Source organism: Enoplosus armatus, chromosome 22 (genome assembly GCF_043641665.1).
Source record: "Enoplosus armatus isolate fEnoArm2 chromosome 22, fEnoArm2.hap1, whole genome shotgun sequence".
In the NCBI taxonomy this organism is placed as follows: domain Eukaryota; kingdom Metazoa; phylum Chordata; class Actinopteri; order Centrarchiformes; family Enoplosidae; genus Enoplosus; species Enoplosus armatus.
The window spans coordinates 9,314,267-9,337,358 of NC_092201.1; the positions used below are offsets into that span (position 1 = coordinate 9,314,267).

Genomic DNA, 23,092 nt, shown 5'->3' on the forward strand with positions numbered 1-23,092 from the left:
CCAGAGAGCCAGGAGCCAGTTCCATCCAACATGGCAGTGTTAGGACGAGTCCACGATCCGGGAATGGGGGCCTCACTTTTCCCAGTTGTGTCCCAGATAATCACCAAGATAAAACATTCGGCACAGCAAACGGTGAGAAGTTTATATATATGAATTTTTAATATGCAAGTATATTCTGGTGAAAGTCCGGTGGGGAAATTCAGCTTAATAAAATTACAATTCTCAGTAGACTCTCCCTGGAGATGGTTTGGTCCTGTCCGCCCGTGGCTTTTATGACAGGAATGTGTGCGAGTGCAGAATGGGAGGAGATAAGAAATGAGGTGCAAGCTGCCAAAATAATGGCATACAATGCTCCTTGTGAGAGGAATTATTGAGCTGAATATTAATGCAAAGATAAGCCTAAACTTTAAATGAGCTCTTTAAGAAGTTCATAAAAGAACCACGGAAATTATAATTTCCCTCTAATGATGATAATGTGCTTTTTTATTCTTGAAGTCAGAAAGGTCAGGCCATGGTTCAGACACAGGGCTGTTATCTGGGCCATATGATTTCCTACATGATAGGAAATCATATGGCCCCCCCCCCCCGAAACTGAAACGCTTTTGAGAAAAAACACAGTTCTCTTCCTTTCATTGCAATAAACTATAAATAGCCTATAAATAAAATGAAGTAGAATTAAGACTGCTCTAGTTACTATACATAGCCTCAGGGGTAAGACTGCTAAGTCTGACATATGCTTCAAAGTGTACATTTCTGTGTTTCTCCAGAATCCTTGTCAATTGACTGAAACACTCCTATTGTTTGTGATGTATGGCAGTGTTAAAATATTACAAAACCATAGCCTTTTCACATCAAACATTTTACTCTCCACAATAAATAGCGGTCAACAATTAAACAGACATATTCAGAGGCTACTTTAAGTGATCTTGAACAAGGGCAGCGTGCATGGTTCTTACTTATTTTACTAATGTGCCTAAGGCTGTTTGTAACATGCTCAGTCAGGCTCATAAACGGGTGTTGCATGCAGGATAGCAGTCTTTCAGAGGTGATACAAAGAAAAGACTTTGCCTTGTGATAAATACACACCAGAAGTGATTTTGCTATTGCCCACGTCTGTGGAGCTTGTATAAACATTTTATACTTTTTGAAGTAAATTCTTTCACAGTCCTACATATAAAGTAGTATTAATTTAGGTATGAAAAGCAACTACAATTAGTAAGAGTAAGTGTAAATTATATATGACTGCCCAGACTTCACAAAGTCAAATTTCATTATTTTTCATGTAGCTGATGAATGAAGGGATTCTGATTTGCAAAGATTCATGCAGAGCTTGATTTGAAATAAGCTCTTCCATAATCTTCATGACCCAAATTACAGTTCAAACCCTGTTTGATGTAAACACAATCCATCAGACTGGTGTGAAATGTCACCCCGCGCTAAAGTACAAATTTCATTAAAATTGTAGCCAAGCTGTCAGTCAACTTGTAATAGAGAGGTTTCTTCTGGACTTTCATTGGAAAAAAATTCTGTCTGTCTCCTCCAATCATTGCACAATACTTCGTTTTCATGACAAAAGGTCTTCCTGATTGCAGATTGTCTTCCTGTGTGTGTTTGTATATGTCTGTTTCTGTTTCTTTGCATGTAAACATGAATCTATGTGTGCATGATCATGTGGGTGTGTGTGAGTGTATGTGTCCTGCATGCGTGCAGGAGTGTGTCAAATACTCAGGACATTTATCCTCTCTTGCCGGGTCTGTATGGGGGGTAGAGAAAGTCCCTGTGGAGCTTACAGAGAGAGAGATGACAGCCTCTAATGTCACTAGTAACACCTGTTGTGAATGACACTGCACATTAACCAAATGTTCATTATTTACCAGCTTTACAAACAAAGGGTGGGTTGCTGCGCTCACATATTTAAGGGAAAACTGTGTCTCAAAGGTGAATCTCTCACTGTTTCTCTCACCTGTACATGCTGTTTTTCACTTACTTCCATGTACTTCCAGCTGGTTCAACCTAATTCCCTGCTCTTCACCAGAGTCTTGTCGAACTTGAAAAACCTGACCGACAGGGAGAGAAGCGCCTTAGGGAAACGCTGCACTACTCCACCTAGCCTTGGCTGATTGAGCTATAGAAGTGCTAGAAATGACTCATCCAGATTAAGTAGTTATGAGGACACTTATATTCTTGATGCAGATACATGAACAAGTAGGTGTTTTCGAGCAGTGGAAGAAGAATGGGAGAGAGAGAGAAGCAGATGGACAGAGAGTGGGAAATTAAGAGTGAGGGGAAGTGAGCTAGAGACAGAAAATCAAGCAGAAGCAGTAAAACTTAGTGAGTGTGCTTAATATTACTGAGAAACAGCCCATTTACTGTTCTTATTCCAGGAAGTTGCCTGGTGTTTCAAGGTGAAGTTGGAGCTGGTCAACTATGATGACTATGATACTTTTGATTACCAAGGTGCAAAATCCCTAATGCCAAAAACACCCATAGTCTTCCTAAGTAACTGTGAATAAAAGAGAACTTCAGTTCCTTTTAGCTTATAAAAATGGTCCCTAAACTTCTTTTTCTCAACTTTCCCAAAGGCTGTCATAACATAAGTAAGCAATTACATAAGTAAGGAAGTACATTGTTCATCCATCGACGTATTGAGAAGAATACAGACGCTCTATTCACTGAAATTCAGTGATACTGACAGCTAATATGGCCTGGTATGCACTTACTCACACAATAACAAGAGAAACTGAACTGAGAACAGATACCTAACTGACATTTCCGAGCAACGCTGACAAGAATGTGTGAGGTGTGAGCACGAGCAGTCTTTTCAATGCATCTGAATGTATGTTTAAGTGTACGTATGTATGTGTTTGTAATGTTTATGTGAATGTGGATTTAAGGAGTGGAAAACTGCGTTATTTAGGTGTTAATGCTGTGTGTGTTTTGGGGGTTATTTGTAGCCGACACACCTTCTGGGGCTACCCCTTGTGAAACGTTCATTTGACCCACTTTCCACAACAAAAGAAAATTGAGGTTATGAGAGAAGGAGGGAAGAGGGCAACATGAATATTATATTTTGAATTCTGGAGGAAGACATCCCCTACAGGCTGCTGTATGAATATTTAATGAAGTTGGCCTTTCCACATCTCCTCAGCATGTTCTACAATGTGGATTTTTGGAAATATCACGACGGGGTCACCTCAACAGAAATATATTATAAATATAACAGGCATATTGTGGTGGAATTTTGCTTCGTGATTAGGGATTAGATGATTTCACAGATTTGCATACATACACAAATACATACATATGTGCTGATTCACAGAAATAATGTGCAGACAGGGCTTTAGGGAATTATTACTAGCTTTAGCAGTAGCATCTCTGGCTAACACACAGCTTCAGTTTGTTACAAACTCAGAGATGATTGTAATGTAAAACAAATATTTCTCCAATATATACCTGTTCATACCTCTAAAGACTGTTCAAATGAAACAATCTCAGAAGGTAACATCAAGTTTTAGTTAAACTCACAATTTTACAGACATGTAAACCCAACCTGTGAGAAGGGTTTATGAGTAAACCTTCACTTTAAATGGTCACAAGCCAAAAAGGGAACCACTGGATTACACCATCAGCTATGCTTTGTTGTAACATATGTAACTGGTGTACTCCTCATTTGGGTAAATCTGTGTATTGATAGAACTGTTAACATTAGAGGATCTTAGAGGTAAAGTTGAATTGAACTGCATTTGTTGTACCACAAGATGGCAGCAGTACACCAGATATTATATCACTGATGCTGAATAGTGCACTCAGCACATTGGTTACTGAATCAAATGACACCTGCCCAACATTCATGCGAAAACACAATGCCCACCCTGTGATATTGTGCAAAAGGCTGAATTCATACAACTAGGAGACTGATGTAATCGTGGTGAAGAGCTACTGCCCATCTGTTGGAGCGATTATCAAAGTGATCTTCTGTCCGAACAGTGGAGGTTGCAGTGTTGCAGTGTCAATGTTAGGGAAGAACACAAAGCAGCTCATGTAGCCATGCAAAGCAGTATGTACTCAAGGCTTGTTGGTTGGGGCTTCCTTTGAAACTGTGTGCTGTGTGCGTTCCAAGGAATAAGGAAAGGAAAACCATACCTGATCAACTTGAGATTTGATCTATCAGCTGACTGCAGGGTGCCTTACTTACTACTGACTTTCTTATATTATGTTGCACCAGTATATAAAAAAATGTTGTTTGGTCTCAAAATGCTATGTTAATTAATTGTTAACAAAAAACTATTAAAGTCTTTGGTACCAAACTTTCAAGGCTTAGCGGGCAGTTGAGAATACTACACTGGAGCTAGCCAAAACTGCTAATTCTAATCTAACCTAACCTAATCTAATCTAATCTAATCTAATCTAATCTAATCTAATCTATTCTAATCTAATATGATCTAATCTAATCTAATCTGGCCTCTAGTGGAGTGCAGCATGCGCAGGTCTTTTATTTTAGTGCTGTTGTATTTTATGTCCTTTGGAAGAAAACATGGAAGGAACATGGAATTAATTTCTTATCACAAAGAAATAAAAACAAACCATTTTCTCTGGATATGATCTATTAGGGCAAAGTTACACTATAAACCACTGACTCTTGACTCATACTGTAGTCACTGGAAAACACGTTTTTTTCACTGAGACATAATGTTTGCTTAACTAAAGTTTATTTGTAGTATTATTTAGGCAGAAACACAGGTACACACTCCACCCTCCTAAAAACAACTCGTAGGGTCAAAGGTCACTGTCCAACTGTTCACACCGTGGTACTAACTCGTGAAATAACCACCACCATTTGGTATTGCAAGTCCCTGACTAGACACATAAACACATTCAGTATGTACAGGGGAAGCAGTCCAATGTATATACCCCAGACAGTGTACAATTACTTGTAACATGGTGGTGAAAAGTTTAGTTATTTCTCTCTGTAAACTTCACAATACCTGTCAGACGTCTTTTTTTTAACATTTACATAGAAAGAGAGGTGCTGTTATTAATGCCATTGGTATACAACTCCTCTCCTGTCACCCAGGTGTCAAACCTTCCTGTCTCCTAACTGCTGGGGAAGAATGTAAAGATATTGACTGCTGCATGTAGCATATTATGCAATTATATTTCCAACTCGGCCAACCTGCCACCCAACGGTAATTTCATTTAACTACTATCTTGAACAATTACCATTTGCTTGAATTCTTTATGGACGAGAAAAGGCAGCCAGAATTGTGCTGCATTACTTGACGAGCCAACTATTTTTCTCTCTCTACATGTCGTCTTTTGGTGAAGACATTGAATGAATCTGTCTCACTGTACTATGACTCCATATAATGTTGAACCCACAACGCTCACAGTCACATTAAATGCTATTACTGTACAAGCAAGTGGGTGACATCAACTGTGCAATATTCAGGGCTGAATTTCAGTTTATTGAGAAATGTAAAATCCATTTGCTTCCATGGTCTCCATCGTTGTAATTATTTGTTTATCCCATCCCGGGTGACAAACACCAGCGGCATTAACAGTGCAATAACAGTCTAATCTCCAGATTGATGCCTGATTGTCGTTCACTATGATGACAGTGCACGCTCCATAGCCTCACACCCAGGTGAGCCTTCCTCCTCTGCTCCAAGTCAAACTTGGCACTGGGCGATCAAAACAAGACGTTTTTCTGAGACAGGCAACTGAGAGCAGAGTGCTTCCCTCTACACAGCTCTGCCCACCACGCCTCTCCTCCCCTACATGTACCAATATCAGATATCATTTTTGTAAGGATACTCTCACTCTCTGTTCTCGGTTCCACTGAAGGCATGTCAAGGTATTGTGTCTTTTCACATTGTCTGTTCGTTCTGAGTTGGCATGTTGTGGTTTATGATTGTCAAGGTGTCCTCATCTTGATTTAGGGATGCTTAGATAGGAGAAATGGGTGGTTTGTGTTTGGCAAGACAAAGAGAGTGAAATAATGCCATTCTTGGTGGAGTGGATTAGAATTGTGGGGAGAAAACTCTGATTTATATAAGATTTCAGATCAGAGTTGATCGCTTCAGATACTTTGGTATTAGGTTGTGCATTTATTACATTTTAAATGCACATGTAAAGTAACTAAAGATACTAGCCAAGTGGACAGTAACAACATCTTTGTATAATTTTGGTCCGTTCTTCCAGGCTACTCTTTGCACACACTAAACATATTCAACAGCATGCTTTGAATATCTTTAAAATTGCACATTGTCTTCTTTGTTTCATTGTAGCAACATTGGCTACCAATATGTACATATTATTAACATATTAGACTGTAATATGGAGTTTGATAGATTCTGTTTGGTTTTGTTTTTATTCTGCTTTTCTTCAGCCAGGAGAAAGGATGGTTTCAGTCGCGCAGAAGAGCAGAAGCTGTGTGCTGCTGCTTCTCCCCATCAATCTTCCCCCTTCTTCCCATCTCTATCCTCCCTGCCCTCACCATCTCCGTCTGGCCGATTCTTTCATTATCTGTCCTGACGACCCCTCATGCAGATAATGCAAACATATCACCCGTTTTCAACGCTTTTACCACTCCTGCAATCCTAAAACCATCCACCTCCACCATCAGCCCAACGTCTTTGTCAAAGGCCTCTATTACAACGTTGTATCCCTCTAAAACAATGTCAGCTACTTCTACAATGTTAATGCCACTCTTTGACCAAACATCCCCCAGAGACCTCCTCATATCCTCACCCTCAGCTTCCTCTCAATTTGGTAAAAAAGCCTCCCCAAATATCTCCAGGTTGCTCCCTCACATCTGCAAACGTCTGACATTATCCTTCGGAACTATTGCACCACCTCTGCACAAAAACCTAACACGTCATTTGTCCAAAATGACTCTGTGTCCTGTGTCCTCTGAAAAACTTCCTCTTCACACTACTGAACTGTTTCCTCTCTCCAACTCCACTTTACTTCCAAAACGTTTGCCACCTTCCTCTCCACCTCAAACTGCTACACACAAGCTTCCATCTACAGCTCCAACATCGTCCTTTTCCACAGCATTTTTCTTGCCTCTAACCTCTAAAACATTGCCACCTCCTCTTACCAAAGCTTCACCCATCCCTCTCCCCAAAACCTCGGCATCTCCTCAAGAAGTGGTGGCCTCTCGTCAGCCCGGACCACTTCCCTCTCTCCCCCACAGCACAGGTCTGCTATTTGAGCACCACCCTTTCATTGTTAGTTGGAACATCCCTGATCTGCTGTGTAACAGGTACAACATCTCGCTGGACACCTCACCCTTTAAAGGAGTGGCCACACCTGCTAAGGTAAGGGCACAAATATTTGAATGTTTTCTGTTGGAAATGCAGTTAAACTCTATTTCTATTTCTATTCTATTTACATTTAAATCTATAGCTAAAAACACACGATGTAATCAAATTGCAAGCTCATTACTTTACATAAAGCTAATGTGCAATCAATTAAATCAATTATTTTCTAATTAATTTTACTGCTAATTTTTTCCCTAAAACTTCATTATTTGCTGAGCAAGTTGAAAATTGATTATGGGTCTTGTTTCTACAGGTTAATGTCCATGAAGGAAGGAGGCCTATTTCACTGGAGGTTATAAAGTTGTTGCTGTCAGTATAATGATATGTCTGATAGATTGCCTCTCCCAAAAACATTAACTCCTAATATGTGACCAAGAAGTTCATGGCATGCTTGCTGCAAGACCCAACCTGTGGTAGTCTTGACCGCAGTATAATGACTTCTATTACATTTGACCAGGGACTTTTATTAGTGGTCAATTTGTCAATCCTAAAACACCGTCGCCCAACGTGGGGCTCGAACCCACGACCCTGAGATTAAGAGTCTCATGCTCTACCGACTGAGCTAGCCAGGCCTACTTTATACAAACTTTAGCCCCATTTCGTCGCCGTATCATGGACTCAGATGGGTGGAGGTTACCTTCTTTCAGCTCCAGCTACAATATCAGTATAATGATGTCTTTTATTGATCAGCTCTCCCCAAAACATGAGCAACTACCATGGGGCTCAAAACCTGCCACTAGCATTTTGTGACCAACATGTTCATGGCATGCTTGGGAAAAGAGCCAACCTGTGGCAGTCTTTACCCTTGGCTCATCCAAGTGTCTCAACCACCCTCAAGAAAAACCCCATTGCCAATGTGAGGCTAAGGGCCTAGGGTTTGCGTTTTTATTAGTTAATTTAAATTTGGCTGTAGCTGTGTAGTTGCACCTTTCCTCTCCTTTCTGATCTGCTCAACCCTAAAACACCAGTGCCCAACGAGTCACATGCTCTACCTCTGCCACTTGCATCATGTGAAACTTGAAAATGTAATGAAATGAAATTCACAAGTTAATTCACTTTCTGCTGCAGGTCCCAGGCCAGTTCCTGTCTCTGTTCTACACAGACCGATTGGGTCTTTACCCACATGTAGACCTCACTAGTAGGAAACAGTTCAATGGCGGCATACCTCAGAGAGGCAACCTGAAAGCCAGTATGAACAAGGCCAGAGCCGATATCAACTACTACATCCCATCCAAGTGAGCCTACCTAACATTAAAAAATTGACCCTATTTTGTTTGACACATTAGATGCTGACCTTTTCTTCGTCCTCCTGTCTTCCTTCCAGGACAAGCTCAGGCTTGGCTGTGATAGACTGGGAGGAATGGCGCCCCCTATGGGACAGAAATTGGGGCACTAAGAGAATCTACCAGAATTTATCTGTTGCCCGTGTTATGCACACAAACCGCTCCCTCACTGTGCAGCAGGCCACAGAGGAAGCCAAACAACAGTTCCAAGTCAGAGCTAATTGTGTGAAGACTCTAAAACAAATTAATTATATTGCTCTGAACAGCTATTACATATCGATTAATAACTGTTCTTCCTTTTACTTCCACTTTAGGTGGCAGCAAGGAGTTTCATGTCAGGGATATTGGCAATGGGCAGAACTATGAGACCCAACTATCTCTGGGGCTTCTACCTGTTTCCAAGCTGCTACAATTATGGCTGGGAGACGCCAGACTACACAGGCAAATGCTCTAAGGAAGTGAGGAGGCAGAATGATGAGCTGCTCTGGCTGTGGGAGTCCAGCACTGCCCTCTACCCCTCCGTCTACCTGCAGGTTGGTCAGATTGCAGCTCAATAGTTATCCCTAATATTATTCCCAGAATTAAAATTCCTCAGATGCTTTTTTTCCCTGCATCCTTGTTTCAGGTCTCTCTGGCAGACAATCCCAGAGCCGCCCTGATGGTGAGAAACCGTGTCAAGGAAACTTTAAGAGTATCCACCCTGGCCAGACGGCGTGGCACTGCACCCGTGTTTGTTTACATGCGACCTGTCTTTGTCGACCAGAACAGGCGCTTCCTCAGCCAGGTAAATAAGAGTAATTTAAATGCTGATTTGTTTAATACATGCTGCAGTCATTGGGAGACATTTATTAATGACAACCACCCGCTAATCTTTCTTAATAAAACAATAATTAAATCCACCATTCAAATAGATTAAGTTTGTGAAAGGACTCATTAGTGAGCGACCACACACTTGACTAAATTAGATACATCTTAGGATACTTCTTCATCCTAGCAGTGAGGTGTTTCCAGCCTGAGGTCCAATTTTAAGAGGAGTTTGGTTTCTTGGTGTAACAACACCCTGCTCAGGTGGTAACCTTCACCCGAGGGCGTAATCCTTATCCTCTCTTCTCACCTTTTTGGGAAATAAGAACAGCGTAAACGTCTGTGCTCCATGCATGATTCTTGTGTGTCTCATTTGTGAATGCCTGTGGCGGTTTTTGTGTTTCTGTACAAAGGCAATAATTTACACATTTAACCATTTGTGTCCAGGTAGACTTGGTCAACACCATTGGCGAGAGTGCAGCAGTGGGAGTGTCTGGCGCTGTGCTGTGGGGGGCCAGCGCTGATTATGATGACCAGGTAACATCACCCTGCAGACCTCCACTGGACTGCTGAAAGACATGACAGTGTACTGGTGGCAGGCAGTCAGACCAGAGACAATGTATTCAATTAGATGATGTAGGAGTCTGCTCGTCTCTGTGACTGACTGACAATCCCTCAGTGGCACAGGTGCTGATGGATTGTGTTGGTTGGTAGTACAACAGTATTAGCTTGATGATAGTGACTTTCACTGGATGTCTTCTGAAAGAGACCTCACCATGTAAATTCAAGTTAATGAATGTTCTTACAGTTAGATATCTTTATTGTATATTGTGTACTGTCTTTATGCTAAGCTAAGCTAACCATCTCCTGCCTTCAGCTTCACATTGAAGGGACAGATATGAGCGTGGTATTGATCTTCATCTAACTCTTGGCAAGAATTCCAATAAGAGTATTTCCTAAAATGTCAAACTATTCCTTTAATCAGAATATGTAATATGTAATGTTCTGTTTCAGACATTCAGTATTGCATACAGAGTATAGTACGTGCATACACAGAGAATATATTTACTTTCTGTTCCTTCTTCTACTCTCTTTCCTTTGCTTCCCAGACTTCTTGTGAAGCCCTCTCATCCTACCTCTCCTCCACCCTCAACCCTTACATCACCAATGTCACCGTAGCCGCCCAGCTCTGCAGCAACTTCTTGTGTCGAGGGAATGGCCGCTGTGTCAGAAAAAGCTACAACTCCAACCACTACCTCCACCTAAACCCAGAGAACTTCAGGGTCATGCATGTTCAGAACCGCTACCTTGTCCTAGGGAGGCCTACCTTCACAGACCTGAAGACTTTGAGCAGGAGGTTTACCTGTCAATGCTACAAAGGACTGAGCTGCTCTCCCAGGACACACAGAGAGCTAGCCAAGGCCCTGATATTTAGTGTGAAGCACGGGCTGGACCAAAAGGCTTACACTCTGAATAAATCCACGATGGATGATATGCAACAAGCCAGTATTACTAACGACAATGTTAAAAATAACTTTAGTTTGTAATCAAAATTTTTTCAGGAAACACTTAAACCAAAACATACTATACATTCAGTTCTGGAAACCACCCAATCCTGTCACAATCCAGTGCTGGACAACAGTCCACAGTGCGATCTGCATTTTTAGTAATGAAAGTGAAAAGACAGCAGCCTTTGCTCAACTGAAGCACAAAAGCAGATTGCTTCTGATTGATTCTTATGTTATTGCCTCCTATCACAAATACATTTTGTTTCACTGAGTGACTTAATGTGTTAGCGACTGATCATCAGCAATGTTAAAAGGACTCAGGAAGCGTGTATACTGAAATACAGACGGGCCCTTTGGAAAGGAAATTGCTTTGGGTCGGCAGATATGGAGATGATTCCCGTCAAAGAATCAGGACAAGAGAGAGAATCCGCTGTTCACAAATTTATTATAGACGTGCAGAGTACATACATATTCCAGGGGCAGGACTCTTGTTAGGTTGAGTAAAGGTGTGTGTGTTTGTGTGTGGTTCACAAAGGAAAATAACAATATAGTTACAAATAACATGAATAAGAATTAACTACCTTCAAAGCAATAGAGGCAAACATAGCTCTTAGCAAACTAAGCAGACAAGTTATAAATGTAGGAAACCCCTTATGGCAGTACCGAATAAGTAGCATTTAAATCACAACTGAAGTACATTGATGAAGCTAACACAAGATAGCAACCATGTGGTGCCCTCCATCAGAATTGGGTACTTAAACCGAAAGTACGGCAAAACAGGAAAACAACCGACTATAAACGAGCCCAGTAAATAAATACTGCGTAACAACACCAAGGGGACATGAAAACAACTTACATTCTGGTCACTGACGCACAACAGTTGGGGAAACTCAGGAGTGTCCAGAATCTGCTCCTCTGCTCTGCCTCCAAACACTGACTGTGATTATGACATCGCTCATTTAACTTTCTCACATATACTATGACCACTGACAGAACATGTTCCATAGTATTGCCAAAGGACAGGGCCACCATTCAGGAGTTTGCATAATCCCAAATAAAACGTACAAATACTGTGCATATCAAGTAAGTATTATCTGTGACAAAAGTATTCCCACTGGGCATTTGTATGTGATTTGACTGTGTATGTAAATAAACATCAAGAGGCAGGGAGCAACAGTGTTGTTGGTTTTGTGTTGAACTTCCCTGTCACAATACAGAGAAAATAGGATGACTGGGTATTAGTAAATGAAGAGTTTTGTTTAAGAATTCTGTCTCAAAATGTGATTAAACAAATTAATTGACCTTTGTTTACTTAATTTAATTAGTTTCAAGTTATTGCGCTACACTCTTATTCTACTGTAAAAGGTGCTGTTATTAGCACACCAACAAATGTACAAATGGCTCACTCATGAAAAGCACAGATGTTAATAATATATATATATAATATTAACGATGGTGCGCTCCATGTCAGTAAGCGATGTGACAGTGAGTCAGCATGCACAATACAAGTACCCTGAAACCAAAGCAGCAAAATGAAATTCAGCCATCATTAATTTGATCATTTATACCTGTGCTTTTCCTACTGGGACATGCCTGACTCTCCTTGTAGTTTTGTTGTATCTGTTAGGGCAGTACAGTTTCCACCTTTACCGTTGCTATTAGCACACCAACTTCAACATGAGCAGAGGTCTTAAGAGATAAGTGAAAACTTAGCCACTTGTGTGGCTGTACTGGGCCTTGAAAGCTGCGTTGATTGATTTTTAGGCCACTAGAGGGCAGAAGAACTCCACAAGAAGCTAAACCTTTATCACCCTGTCAGGCTGTTTTGGCTAGCAAACTTGTTAGCAAGCAGTTACCTACTTACAAATCCAGCAGACATGGAGAAACATCAGCATTCATTTGGTGAGAGGTTTCTGGCCAACGGGAGAATGTAAGTCCAATATTCAAACTGCTTTTCACTCTGTTTTGGTCTCCAACTCCTGAGAGAAATAACTGGGTCTTTAGCTTGCTAGACTGTTGACCAGCTAGCTGACTTTGCTTTGTCTTTGCTATTGAGCAGCAAAGTACATTGTATTTATTAGCCAAAAACAGCTGCCAGTTGCTGCTGGAAACAGGTTTGACAGTAAATGTGCTGTAAAACCCACAACAACAAGCTCAAAAAAAAAAAAAAAAGCTGAAAAGCAGCAGAGAGCTGCAGAGTTGAATGTTAGCTTAGTTAAGTTTCTGAATTTGTCGCTAATAGTGACCTCTTTAACATTACACATAATATTAAGTCATGTGATTCAGTGTTAATATAAGAAATATTGATCAATGAAGCCTTACAAGTGAATGGGCTGGTCAACCTTGATGCTGCAGTGATGCTAATTAACAGACAAACAGTTGCATCTCACTTCCTGTTTTGATCATGTTCACATGTTTGTACACAGCAGTCATATACTTCTGATTGAGAGTGCTAATGAGTCTTTATGGAGGAGTTAGCATATGGTATTCCCTCTGTGGTGTTGTCAGCAGATACTGTGTGCCACTGGTGTATTGACAGAGTCCTCTGGGTGGTAAGCATGTGAGGTGTGTCTGGATTTGTGTGTTTGCTTGTGTCACAGTGATCACCAAGGTGGTTTAAAGAGAGCGAGAGCGAGAGAGAAAGACACTTTGATACACTGTTGATTTTGCACCCCATTTTAACCACATAATGGCTACCTATTGTCAGCTTGTTGCTGAGCTTTCCTGGTTCCTCCCTGTCTTGTTTCATTTATTTAATTTATCACAACAATGTCTTAACAAGGAAGCAGTAACGAGAGACAACACAAATAGCTTTTGTGCATACCAGGAGCTGGTGCGTGTGTGTTCTAGCATAGAAAGTAATTTCCAGGCATAAAGCCAGCGTTACCTATCATATAATCTGTTGTTTGTGCCTTTGGACTTTGTTTTTGAGTTTTTGCTGAGACGTGTTTCATGCTTGAGATAATATGTGTATATGGGCAAACACAAACGTACAAGAAACTGCTGCCTACAGTTGATAATACAATGTCAGTATTGTGATTCAGCCTGGAAATAGGTTGCAGACCTTTTTGTTTTGTCGGTAACCTTTTGATAGTGAGTGTTTTAACGGCGCTAAAACACCGAGGGCACCAAAGAAAAAAGAAAGGCTGCCTCCTTATTGCACAATGTCTCTTGCAAGGCCTGCCTGCCTCCTCTGCTTCATTTTGTACACTTCTCCTTTACAACTGAAGTGGTCAAATACACACAAGGTTATAGCTTTTACCTGGACTCTCTTGGTCTATTTTACAAGGAGAGCAAGTCATATTTTATTAATGTATAGTGTGAAATGTAATTGCTCAGAACTGCTGAATAATGTAAATGGAGTCTCCCAAAATTAAAGTAAAGAAATTAATGAATGCCAGTCGTGCCACAGTAAAATTTCAGATTTAATTAAAAGTCGTACACGTACATGCCATTACAAATTTCATTCCAACCTCTCATGTCTTTTCTAAAAGCATTTTGGTCTTCTTTTTTTTTTTAATTGGTGACTAACACAGCACAAAGTAAAGTATGATTAAAATACAGTTATTCGGCCATGGAAAATCTTAAAGATGCAAATGTTTAAGAACCTTAATATAGCTGCCAAGTTGACCAAAAAACCCCAAACACACCAGCCAGGTAGAGCTCACTAGCGCTGTAAATGTCCAGTGCTAGTTGCATCAGTTCTGATACAAATGAACATGGTAAGATATAATTGTGCCAATTACCCTTCTAAACATGTGCAGACACAGACTTGATAATTCACACACAGACAAGAAGAAAAACAGGTTTCCTAAGAATCCAAAGTGAATGACTCTGTATATTTAATGGTGCACAGCAATTTTTAATGCCGCTCCCACAGCATACAAGGGCATATAGTAATTATTAGGTTTACTGAACCCTTAAAACAGTCAGATCTAGCAGAACCGATTTCAAATTCATTCAAGCTTTGCATCCAGCAAATCACAAGCTTATCTAAACATTCAGGAAATACTACTCATTCCTACAATAAGTTAAAACAAATCATCAGAATTTAGAGTTGTGATTAGAACTAAATTTGTTCTAATTATAAAGAAACGATTAAAGGGCAACTAACATAAATGACAGGATTGAGTCCAGCACCAAGTTAAAACGCTACTGTGGGAGTGAAACAGCCTCAACTGCTGGCAAATCCATCACTTTATCAGCCACGTCATTCTGAATAAAGCAACTCTAAACAATGATTATTTACCTTACAAAGTGACTTATATAGAGTAGACAAGTTTGCTAAGATTTATCACCATTTGTTTAGTCACAGTGCCAGGTACTTAGTTAGTTTCTTAATAAGGCATGTAAAGCAATTTTGTGTGTCAGAATATGCTCTACACAGTATACACAGTTGGAGTTTATTTAGGGAATATTTAAATAAAATCTATTCCTTCTGGATTTACAATATGTCTGTACTATATTCACCTCAAGTCAAGTTGATTAATGGATTTTAATGAAATATGTTTCCTTAACAGGAGGTTCAGTTGTGTTTGATCATGGTTCGGTTTTACTATGCAACCAGAGCATTTCTTACTGTAAATATTAGCAGTTACACAAAATGAAAGCACAGCCCACCTGGATTAGATAAATGTTTTAGGTTGCTCAGTGCACTAACAGTTAAACCTGCAATCATGGTGAAACCTAAAAAAGTTTCCATTTTTATGTTTGTTTGTGTATTGTAACCTGTCATTTAGTGATTGAACCAGTGTTGATCTGAACAATGCAACCTCACTGACTGAGACCGTCATTAGCACTGAAGGTTAAAACACTGAGGACACTGAGCCTTGTTTGTTTGAGTCTGGTTGACTCAGTTTGCGCAGGAAGGCACTCCAGCAAAGTAACGTTTGGTTCATGAACTATTCACAGTAAAATCTCACCATCTCACCTCGTATCCATTCAGCTGCAGGTTTTCTTGCTACATATATTACTGGGTTCGTCTCTACTTTAATAGTTGCATGCATTACTCTGGGGTCATATTAACACGCTGAGTGAAAACAAGGAGTTTGTTTCAAATGTGAATTAACAATAAAAAGAGATGAACATTTAAAAACAGTTTCGTTGCATGAAAGAATGTGGAACAACGGTTACTGTTCTTAACAGTTGTTTTTATGCCTTCTTTGTCTTGAAAATACTGACTTTTGTATTTTGATGACTAAAACCTGAACCCTAAACCTTTTGAAACAAAACCTTCCAGATGTTATTTTATTTGTACTTCGTAGCATGCAGATATGAGCTACAGTTAAAGCATGCCAATGCATATATAAATGACACAACTGAGCAAACTTAAACCTGCCTCAATGCATGTAATGCATAAGATGGCAAGTCTGCCACTGCAATCATTAAAAAAAACGAAACATATTCACACTTCCAAAGTCATGAAGACTTGTAAAATGTTCATATTACAACTATATTTTACATCAGATAAAAATGGCAGTAGGCGAACTGAATTCAAACAGGTTAGGTAAACAATTCAGTCCTCAGTTGTATTTAATCTTAATTACTGGACCCAGAGATATCAGCTAAATGTCTCACCTGCATACTGGTAACAAGTGTCCAGACTCCAGACTCTAAACTTGCAGAAAGTATTTACTGCTCAGCATCTGCTGTCATGGCAACGTATTGCTGACCAACTGTCCAAGGACTCAAAGTAATTATCTTAAATACTTCGAATATGTGGAGAAATGCAGAGCCCCAGACCTATTTATACCGTAATTTGAGTTGAAAGGACAAACTGGTCCCACATTATACAATTTCACCTCTTGCACTTCTTGACGGATATCAACTTTTATGTCTATTGTTTTCATCAAATTAGTGTGATTTGATGAATTTGTTAATTAGAATAAGATAAGTCTAATGTGATCCAGACTTTCCCTAGAAGTTAAAAATTAAAGTAGTTTTTTCTTGGACTCCAGCTGTCCATTGACCTCACCATTCTCCCCACTCAAATCATTCACATCTTTGGTGCACTTGATTCTCAGCAGGACATTAGACAGCAAGTCCTGATACAGACTGAGGCAGACCCAGCCTGGCAAGTAGAGGAGGGTGATGAGTCCCATGAAGTTGTGAGGATAATGGGAGTAGTCCCAGGAGCAGGCGTCAAACTGCCTCAGGACCAGGCCCCAGGAGAACTCCCAGGTGTAGATGAAGCAGATGTAGATGGGGAGCCGCCGCCACGTCCCCCAGCCTCTGCTGAAGTGCAGGTGAAGGTAGAGCTTCTCCACCACGAAGCTGCAGCTCCCGTACATCAGGAAAGACCACAGGGACGTGTGGCCGCTGAGGGTCCGGTCAGACTTCTCCACCAGGTTGAAAATAGAGGTGAAAAGCACCTCGTCCAGAAAGCCGTGCATCCCGAAGAACAAGAAACGCACAAAGCCGGGCAGACCGCGAGGAGGCCCCCGATCATGACCGCTGTCCCCCGGGCCGTGTTTGTTCTGTGGGGCGGCGGGGCAGGAGGGGTGATACTGCAGTCTTAACAGCCCTCTGTGGAACACCTGGGCAAAATAGAGAGACAGGATGTAGTGCACTGCCAGCTGCGTGCCAGATACCACCCTCACCTGCTCGGTCAAAGTGTTGATGTTCCCGATCAGGATCTGCAGCCCGATGTAGACAGACGGGTAGAAAACAAGATGAAACACCACAGGCCGACCTCGGAAACACCTCTTCTGTGAGTAGATCTTCTCCAGAGCAAAGTGGGTCAGTGAATGCATAATGCAAAGATACGGAGAGGAAAAGCCCACCAGTTTAGGGTCCCGATAATTCAAAACCCCCTGCAACGACGAGAGCAGGACATCCAGAGTCACGCCGTGCATCCCGTAGAAGTAAAGCCGCATCCATCGCGGCAGCTCCCGCAGCGACTCTGCCGTTTCTTCGCTCTCTCCGGACGGTTCTTGTTGGCGGGGCATTCGTACCGCTTTTGAGCCACCGGCGGGGTCTCCTGAACGGCTGCGAGGTCCGTCTCGCCACCGACTGGCCATGATCAGTCACTCTGTCTGCAGAGATCCCGCTGCCCTCTTCCTACACATTGTTGTGTGTTATGTTCCGCTGCGGCTGCACAGTGAAGCGAGCTGCGGCTGCGAGCATCTCCTGCGCTGTACAGAGCGACTGCTGCTTTCACGTGCTCCCTGGAAAAACCTGTTTTGTGGACCCAGTTTGAGACGCCCCCGTGGAAATGTCTTGTAAATAAACAAAAGTCCTGTTAACATTTAGTGTTTCTCACCAAAACGCACCGTGTGTATCCTCGAGCCCTAACAAACATTGCATCTCCTTCCTCAAACATTTGCAAAGCCTCATTTGAAAAACTCAATTGGACATACTAACAGGCGACAGTAACCTTTTTAATGGTTGTTTTATTTTATAAGCCTAATGATTAATTGATGTCTTGACATAGGTTAGTCAAAATAACATTATGCTAAACCATAGCTTTCAACAAATAATTGATACAGTGTGCTTGGCTTCTTAAATGTCATGTCAGCTGCTTGGATGGATTTACAACCCATAATTATCGTACCGCTGATGCAAATAGTAAATATGATAATTCAACACTATTTACAGTAAATGAAGCAATAGTTCAGGTGTGTCATGGAAACCCATCTAAGTGTGAAGCATAATCCAGTGCTACTGAAGCAAAACAGAATTGGTCATCGAAACAACAAAGTTTCCAAATTTCCAATAGCACCTGAAGGCAGTCTAAGAAAGAGGCTGATGGAGGAGGCGGTGTAGCCGTATTGCTGTGGTGGAGACAGGACGTTTAGGCTCTGATGCGGTTATTAATTGAGCTGACGTCCCCCTGCGACGTCCTGACGCTGTTTAATTACGAGTCATTAATGATAATTACAGCAGATTACTCTGCTGTTATGATATAACAATATCGGTCCTTACTAAACTGATTTGTAAAATGAAAATGTAGTAAACTAATCCATCATCTGTAGTCAGAATGAATGAATCACAGGCTCCTAGACCTGTGTGACTAAAGATGGACCATATACAGTTAGTTCCATAGCCTGAATCATATGTTCAAATTTTATTAAAGTGACAGTTTTTATAGGCTAAGCGAAAAAATGAAAATTCAGTCTGTTACTGCGTTCTGAATGAAGTAGATGCAGTCCAATCACGATATCTCTGACTACTTCCTCTTGTGGTTTCCTGCTTACAAGCTTGCAACTTGTTGGTTTTCATGAACTTTAAATAAATAATACAATGACAAGTAAAAAGAAAAAAAGCATTAGTATACCCATAACATGCTGAACAGATACTGAACAAGTACAGTGATTTGATTCTAAATTATAACCACATCAAGTCAGAATCAGAAACTGTTTATTGCCAAGTAACATACATTACAAGGAATTTGCCGTGGTCTAATGGTGCTACATTTTTTTTTAACATATAACATATAATCTAAGTATTTTGATATATAGTGACACATAATAAACTATGACTTTAAGTATTGCACTTGCTTTGTAGAAATAAGCAGAATAGAGAGTCAGTCAGCAGCATTCAGCAGTAAATGTCTTTGAAGTGACTTTCATGCAGAGGCATGTTTGTAACGTACAGAACAGATCAGTGGTGACACAACCTGGCACAAGAGCGTCACAAACTTGGAGAAGTACAGTGTTTGACTGTGAGATTTAGGAGGATAGAGCTTGTGTGAGATGTGTTTACGATCACTTTAAACTTCTTCTGTTTCCAAATTGAACAGTTAATCCAAACCCGAGGCCCTTGCACAGCCTGCAGTCATGTACAGGTGAGAAGGACCGCGGTGCATCTGGGTGACCACAGAGGGGCACTACTGGGCGTGTGACCAGAATAGAGAGCGATACTGTAGATAAGGCTCATTTTCTGCCAAGGAAATTTTCGTTAGAGCCTGTTAAGTGAGCGTGTGTGTGTGTGTGTGTGTCCTGTTGTATCTCACTCATCTCTTCTTGAGATGTGTCTTGTTGGTTCAGCTCTGACTGGGTTTCGGGCTGGTTACTGTGCTGAATGCATGCATTAGTGTTAGTTTGGTGCTGTGTGTTTGTATTCTACCTCTTTGAACGGTCTTTCTCGGTTTCACAGTTTGTATATTTAACACTATCTGTTTGCACTTTGTGAGTGCTAATTGAGTGTCAGCTTTTGTGAATGTTTCTGCCTGTGCACACTGTCTGTGTGTATTTGTATTTGAGTGTGAATGCATACACATATAGTGTGTTTGATGTTGTTTAAAACTATCAGCACAGAATGAACTCCATCCTGAACCCACACAGTTGTGACCCAGAACCAGAATAACCCATGAAGAATAATTTATAAATATATATATATATATATATATATATATATATATATATATATATATATATAAATATAAATATATAAATTATTCGACAGGAGCTTTTGAACATCAATAATTCATTACACCATTTATTGTAAGACATGATGCTGATGATTACTGTAAATAAATGAGATTATCACTGATATAAACAGTACACTCAGAACATCTAAATCTCCTTGAATATTGAATAATCAAGCTTATTTTATTTCAGTATTCTAAAACATATTTATCCATATTGCATGTAAGTTAGAGGCAAGGTATCGAATGACACTCAGCATTAAGACAGACCTGACAGAGATGAATCAGACAGAAACATTAGTTTCCTCACAGATAATCGTGGGGTTTTTGAATAACATTTTGCTCTGCGCCTAATCTTAGTCAGCAGCAGAGATAGAAGAGGTCAGTGCTGCCTCATATATTGGGTTCCTTTGTATTACTCTGTGCTATTATACAGTTTCATTTCATTTATCAGAGGACACAGAGAACCTGACAAATATTCGTTATTTCGTGAGAGGAAAGTTGGAGTAAAATGAGAAAAATTGATGTGTGAATACATTTGCAGTTCAGATGAATAAATGTTTCTGCCGAGATGTAAATTATCTCATGATGTTGCAAAGTTATTTTGCAACCTCTTGGGTGGTGGCGACGCAAACTAATCTCATGTCCTCATGTCTACTTTCTGTCTTTTATTCAGATGACTTCCAGACTTGATGTTGCACAATGGGATAATTATTCTGAAGCATGCAAACTGTGGAATATTCACTGAATAGAAGTCAAACAATGAAACTTGCTCATTTTCTCTGTGTGCTGGATGTCATTGTCTGTCCTTTGTACTGATAAACTCTGATGTGTGTCAGTGCTACCAAAAGGAATTCCTGTAGATTTACTGAGATGATTGTGATCCTGATATTTCATGTAGTCATTACTACACTTTTTGTCATCTTAAGTCTGTTCTTCAGTAAAACATCTGCTTGTCAGTGAGTTTACGTCTCCATGCTCCTCAGATAAACCACTGTAGACCTTGAGTTTATGTCCCACAGACAGCCGGTCTGTTCTCTTTGTCTCCCGGGGTATGTTTTGTGCATTTTAATGCGTTTTGGTGGATCCCAGTCAGCCAAGTGTTGGATATTATGGAGTGACAATGGTGCAGAAAATGTAGGAGACATTATACTTCCTGGTGTTAAACCATAAAAAAACATAAAACTATATTATCCCATTTACACTTTGTAGAGTCAATAAAACCAGTTCAAACTGCTTTTCCAGAAATCCATTTGTTTTTCCCAAAAGCCTGTTTGTGTTGCTTCGAAACATTGTTTCCTGCCACTAGATGGCAGCAGTGTGACACAGTCTCCCATGGCTTGGGTGGGCCCCTCTTACTCAGAGATGTTTTCATTCACAGAAAGAAAATAATATTGTTTTGCATGGAGTGCCTTTTAATGCTTAGTGGTTATATGTATGTATGGCCTTGCACTCCTTTATACTCATCACCGTGTGCTGATTAAAATGTTAACAAAGGAGGATTCAAGCTTATTCCACTGCTGGTGTCATTGTTTTTCATTCATACGAGTGTGCCATTTAAAGCCTGTAATCTGATATAGTTCAGGCTCTTGTCCATTTACAAAGGCTCTTGTAAATGTACAAAACAGATATATCATATTAGGTGCTTGACAGCCTCTCCTCAATTGCATACAAAAACATTTTCTCATCAGACATGTCCCATTAGGATCATTACAGTTTCCCAATGGCTGTAAGATGAAGCTATGTGATGTTTGATTGATGTGACGCTTGACCGAGTCCCGCAGGAAATGAATGTGAATCTGCAGTCGTGCACTTAAAATGAGAACCTCTGAAAATGTAATTTCAGAACCCATTTCCTCCAATTTGAGCCATTATTGAATGGACCGCCTGCCCCATGCTCTGGCATAGTCTCATATGGTCAGGTTGGGTAGGGTAATGAGTGTGTGTGTGTGTGTGTGTGTGTGCTCAGTGTGTGTGCCTATAAACCCATGCTGTTCTTGTGTCTCTGTGTATTTTTCCCAGTTTCCATGTTTGTTTTCATTTTATACATTTCTGAACTGGAGCTTTTTCCAATGCAAGTGTGCCTGTTGCTTATATGAGAGAGTCTGCATGTGTGTGTGTGTGTGTTTGTGAATACGTACTCCCTGATGGGAGGAGGAAGAGGGGGAGGATGAAGAGAGGATAAAGATCAGTCTTCCCGATTGGGGGCTTGCACTATTCCCGGGAGTAGTTCAGGCTCTTGTTTGCAGTTTCTCCCTCATTATGAATTCTGTGCAACCCCGAGACCCCGCGGGGCTCACCCGGTCACACGGCAACACAACACTCTGACTTACCCTGCCTCACCTCGTCTTACCCTTCTCTACTCTCCTTGTCTCACCTCTAAAGGCTCTCTCCTCCTGATATTGTAATTCATTTATGTCTGACTCGCCCTCACACTCTCCCATCTTGTATTCAGTCACTACCTCTCCTCCACTATAATTTTATGAACCACATCTTCTCCAAGGCTGATGGCAATATAATATATTCATTTAATACTACTTAGATAATGCTATTGTTGGAGTCTTTCAACTGCCCTCACCCTCTTCCTCTCCTTCCTTTTTCAGATTCTAACTTCTCTCCTCTCCTCTCTTATACTCTCCTGTGTAAGTCCCAGTGGATCTACCAGTATAATTAATCTGTTCCTTCACCACCCCTCTTCACCCATCTCATTCTCCTGCTTATCCTCTCCTCCTCTCTCGTTTCATCTCTGCACTCCTCTCTGCAGTAACCTTAGTGACCCTCCTTTTAACCTTGTCATCTTAAATA

The 23,092-nt window shown here is 40.7% G+C and overlaps 2 protein-coding genes and 1 non-coding gene across 3 annotated transcripts; 1 reads left to right on the forward strand and 2 right to left on the reverse strand.

Annotated features, from left to right (window-relative positions):
* The first annotated feature begins 30 nt into the window (after positions 1-30).
* LOC139305396 (hyaluronidase-1-like) lies at positions 31-10,959 on the forward strand. Its single transcript, XM_070929366.1, has 9 exons — positions 31-132; positions 2,385-2,457; positions 7,108-7,322; positions 8,394-8,560; positions 8,650-8,818; positions 8,923-9,141; positions 9,234-9,392; positions 9,860-9,949; positions 10,522-10,959. Exons 1-9 carry the CDS (start codon positions 31-33, stop codon positions 10,957-10,959), a joined length of 1,632 nt encoding a protein of 543 aa, XP_070785467.1.
* Positions 7,825-7,897, reverse strand: trnak-cuu (transfer RNA lysine (anticodon CUU)). Its single transcript has one exon. It is a non-coding gene; the product is annotated as a tRNA-Lys (tRNA).
* Positions 10,960-16,850: 5,891 nt separating the features above from the next.
* tmem229a (transmembrane protein 229A) lies at positions 16,851-17,954 on the reverse strand. Its single transcript, XM_070928964.1, has one exon. It carries the CDS (start codon positions 17,937-17,939, stop codon positions 16,851-16,853), a length of 1,089 nt encoding a protein of 362 aa, XP_070785065.1. The 5' UTR covers positions 17,940-17,954.
* Positions 17,955-23,092: the final 5,138 nt, after the last annotated feature.

What these genes read in the sequence shown, in the direction of transcription:
- LOC139305396 (XM_070929366.1), top strand. Translation starts at nt 31, where the DNA reads ATGGCAGTGTTAGGACGAGTCCACGATCCGGGAATGGGGGCCTCACTT. An exon ending in ACCCCTCCGTCTACCTGCAG is followed by an intron (nt 9,142 to 9,233) that starts GTTGGTCAGATT and finishes TCCTTGTTTCAG; the next exon opens with GTCTCTCTGGCAGACAATCC. An exon ending in GCGCTGATTATGATGACCAG is followed by an intron (nt 9,950 to 10,521) that starts GTAACATCACCC and finishes TTTGCTTCCCAG; the next exon opens with ACTTCTTGTGAAGCCCTCTC.
- tmem229a (XM_070928964.1), bottom strand. Translation starts at nt 17,939, where the DNA reads ATGGCCAGTCGGTGGCGAGACGGACCTCGCAGCCGTTCAGGAGACCCC.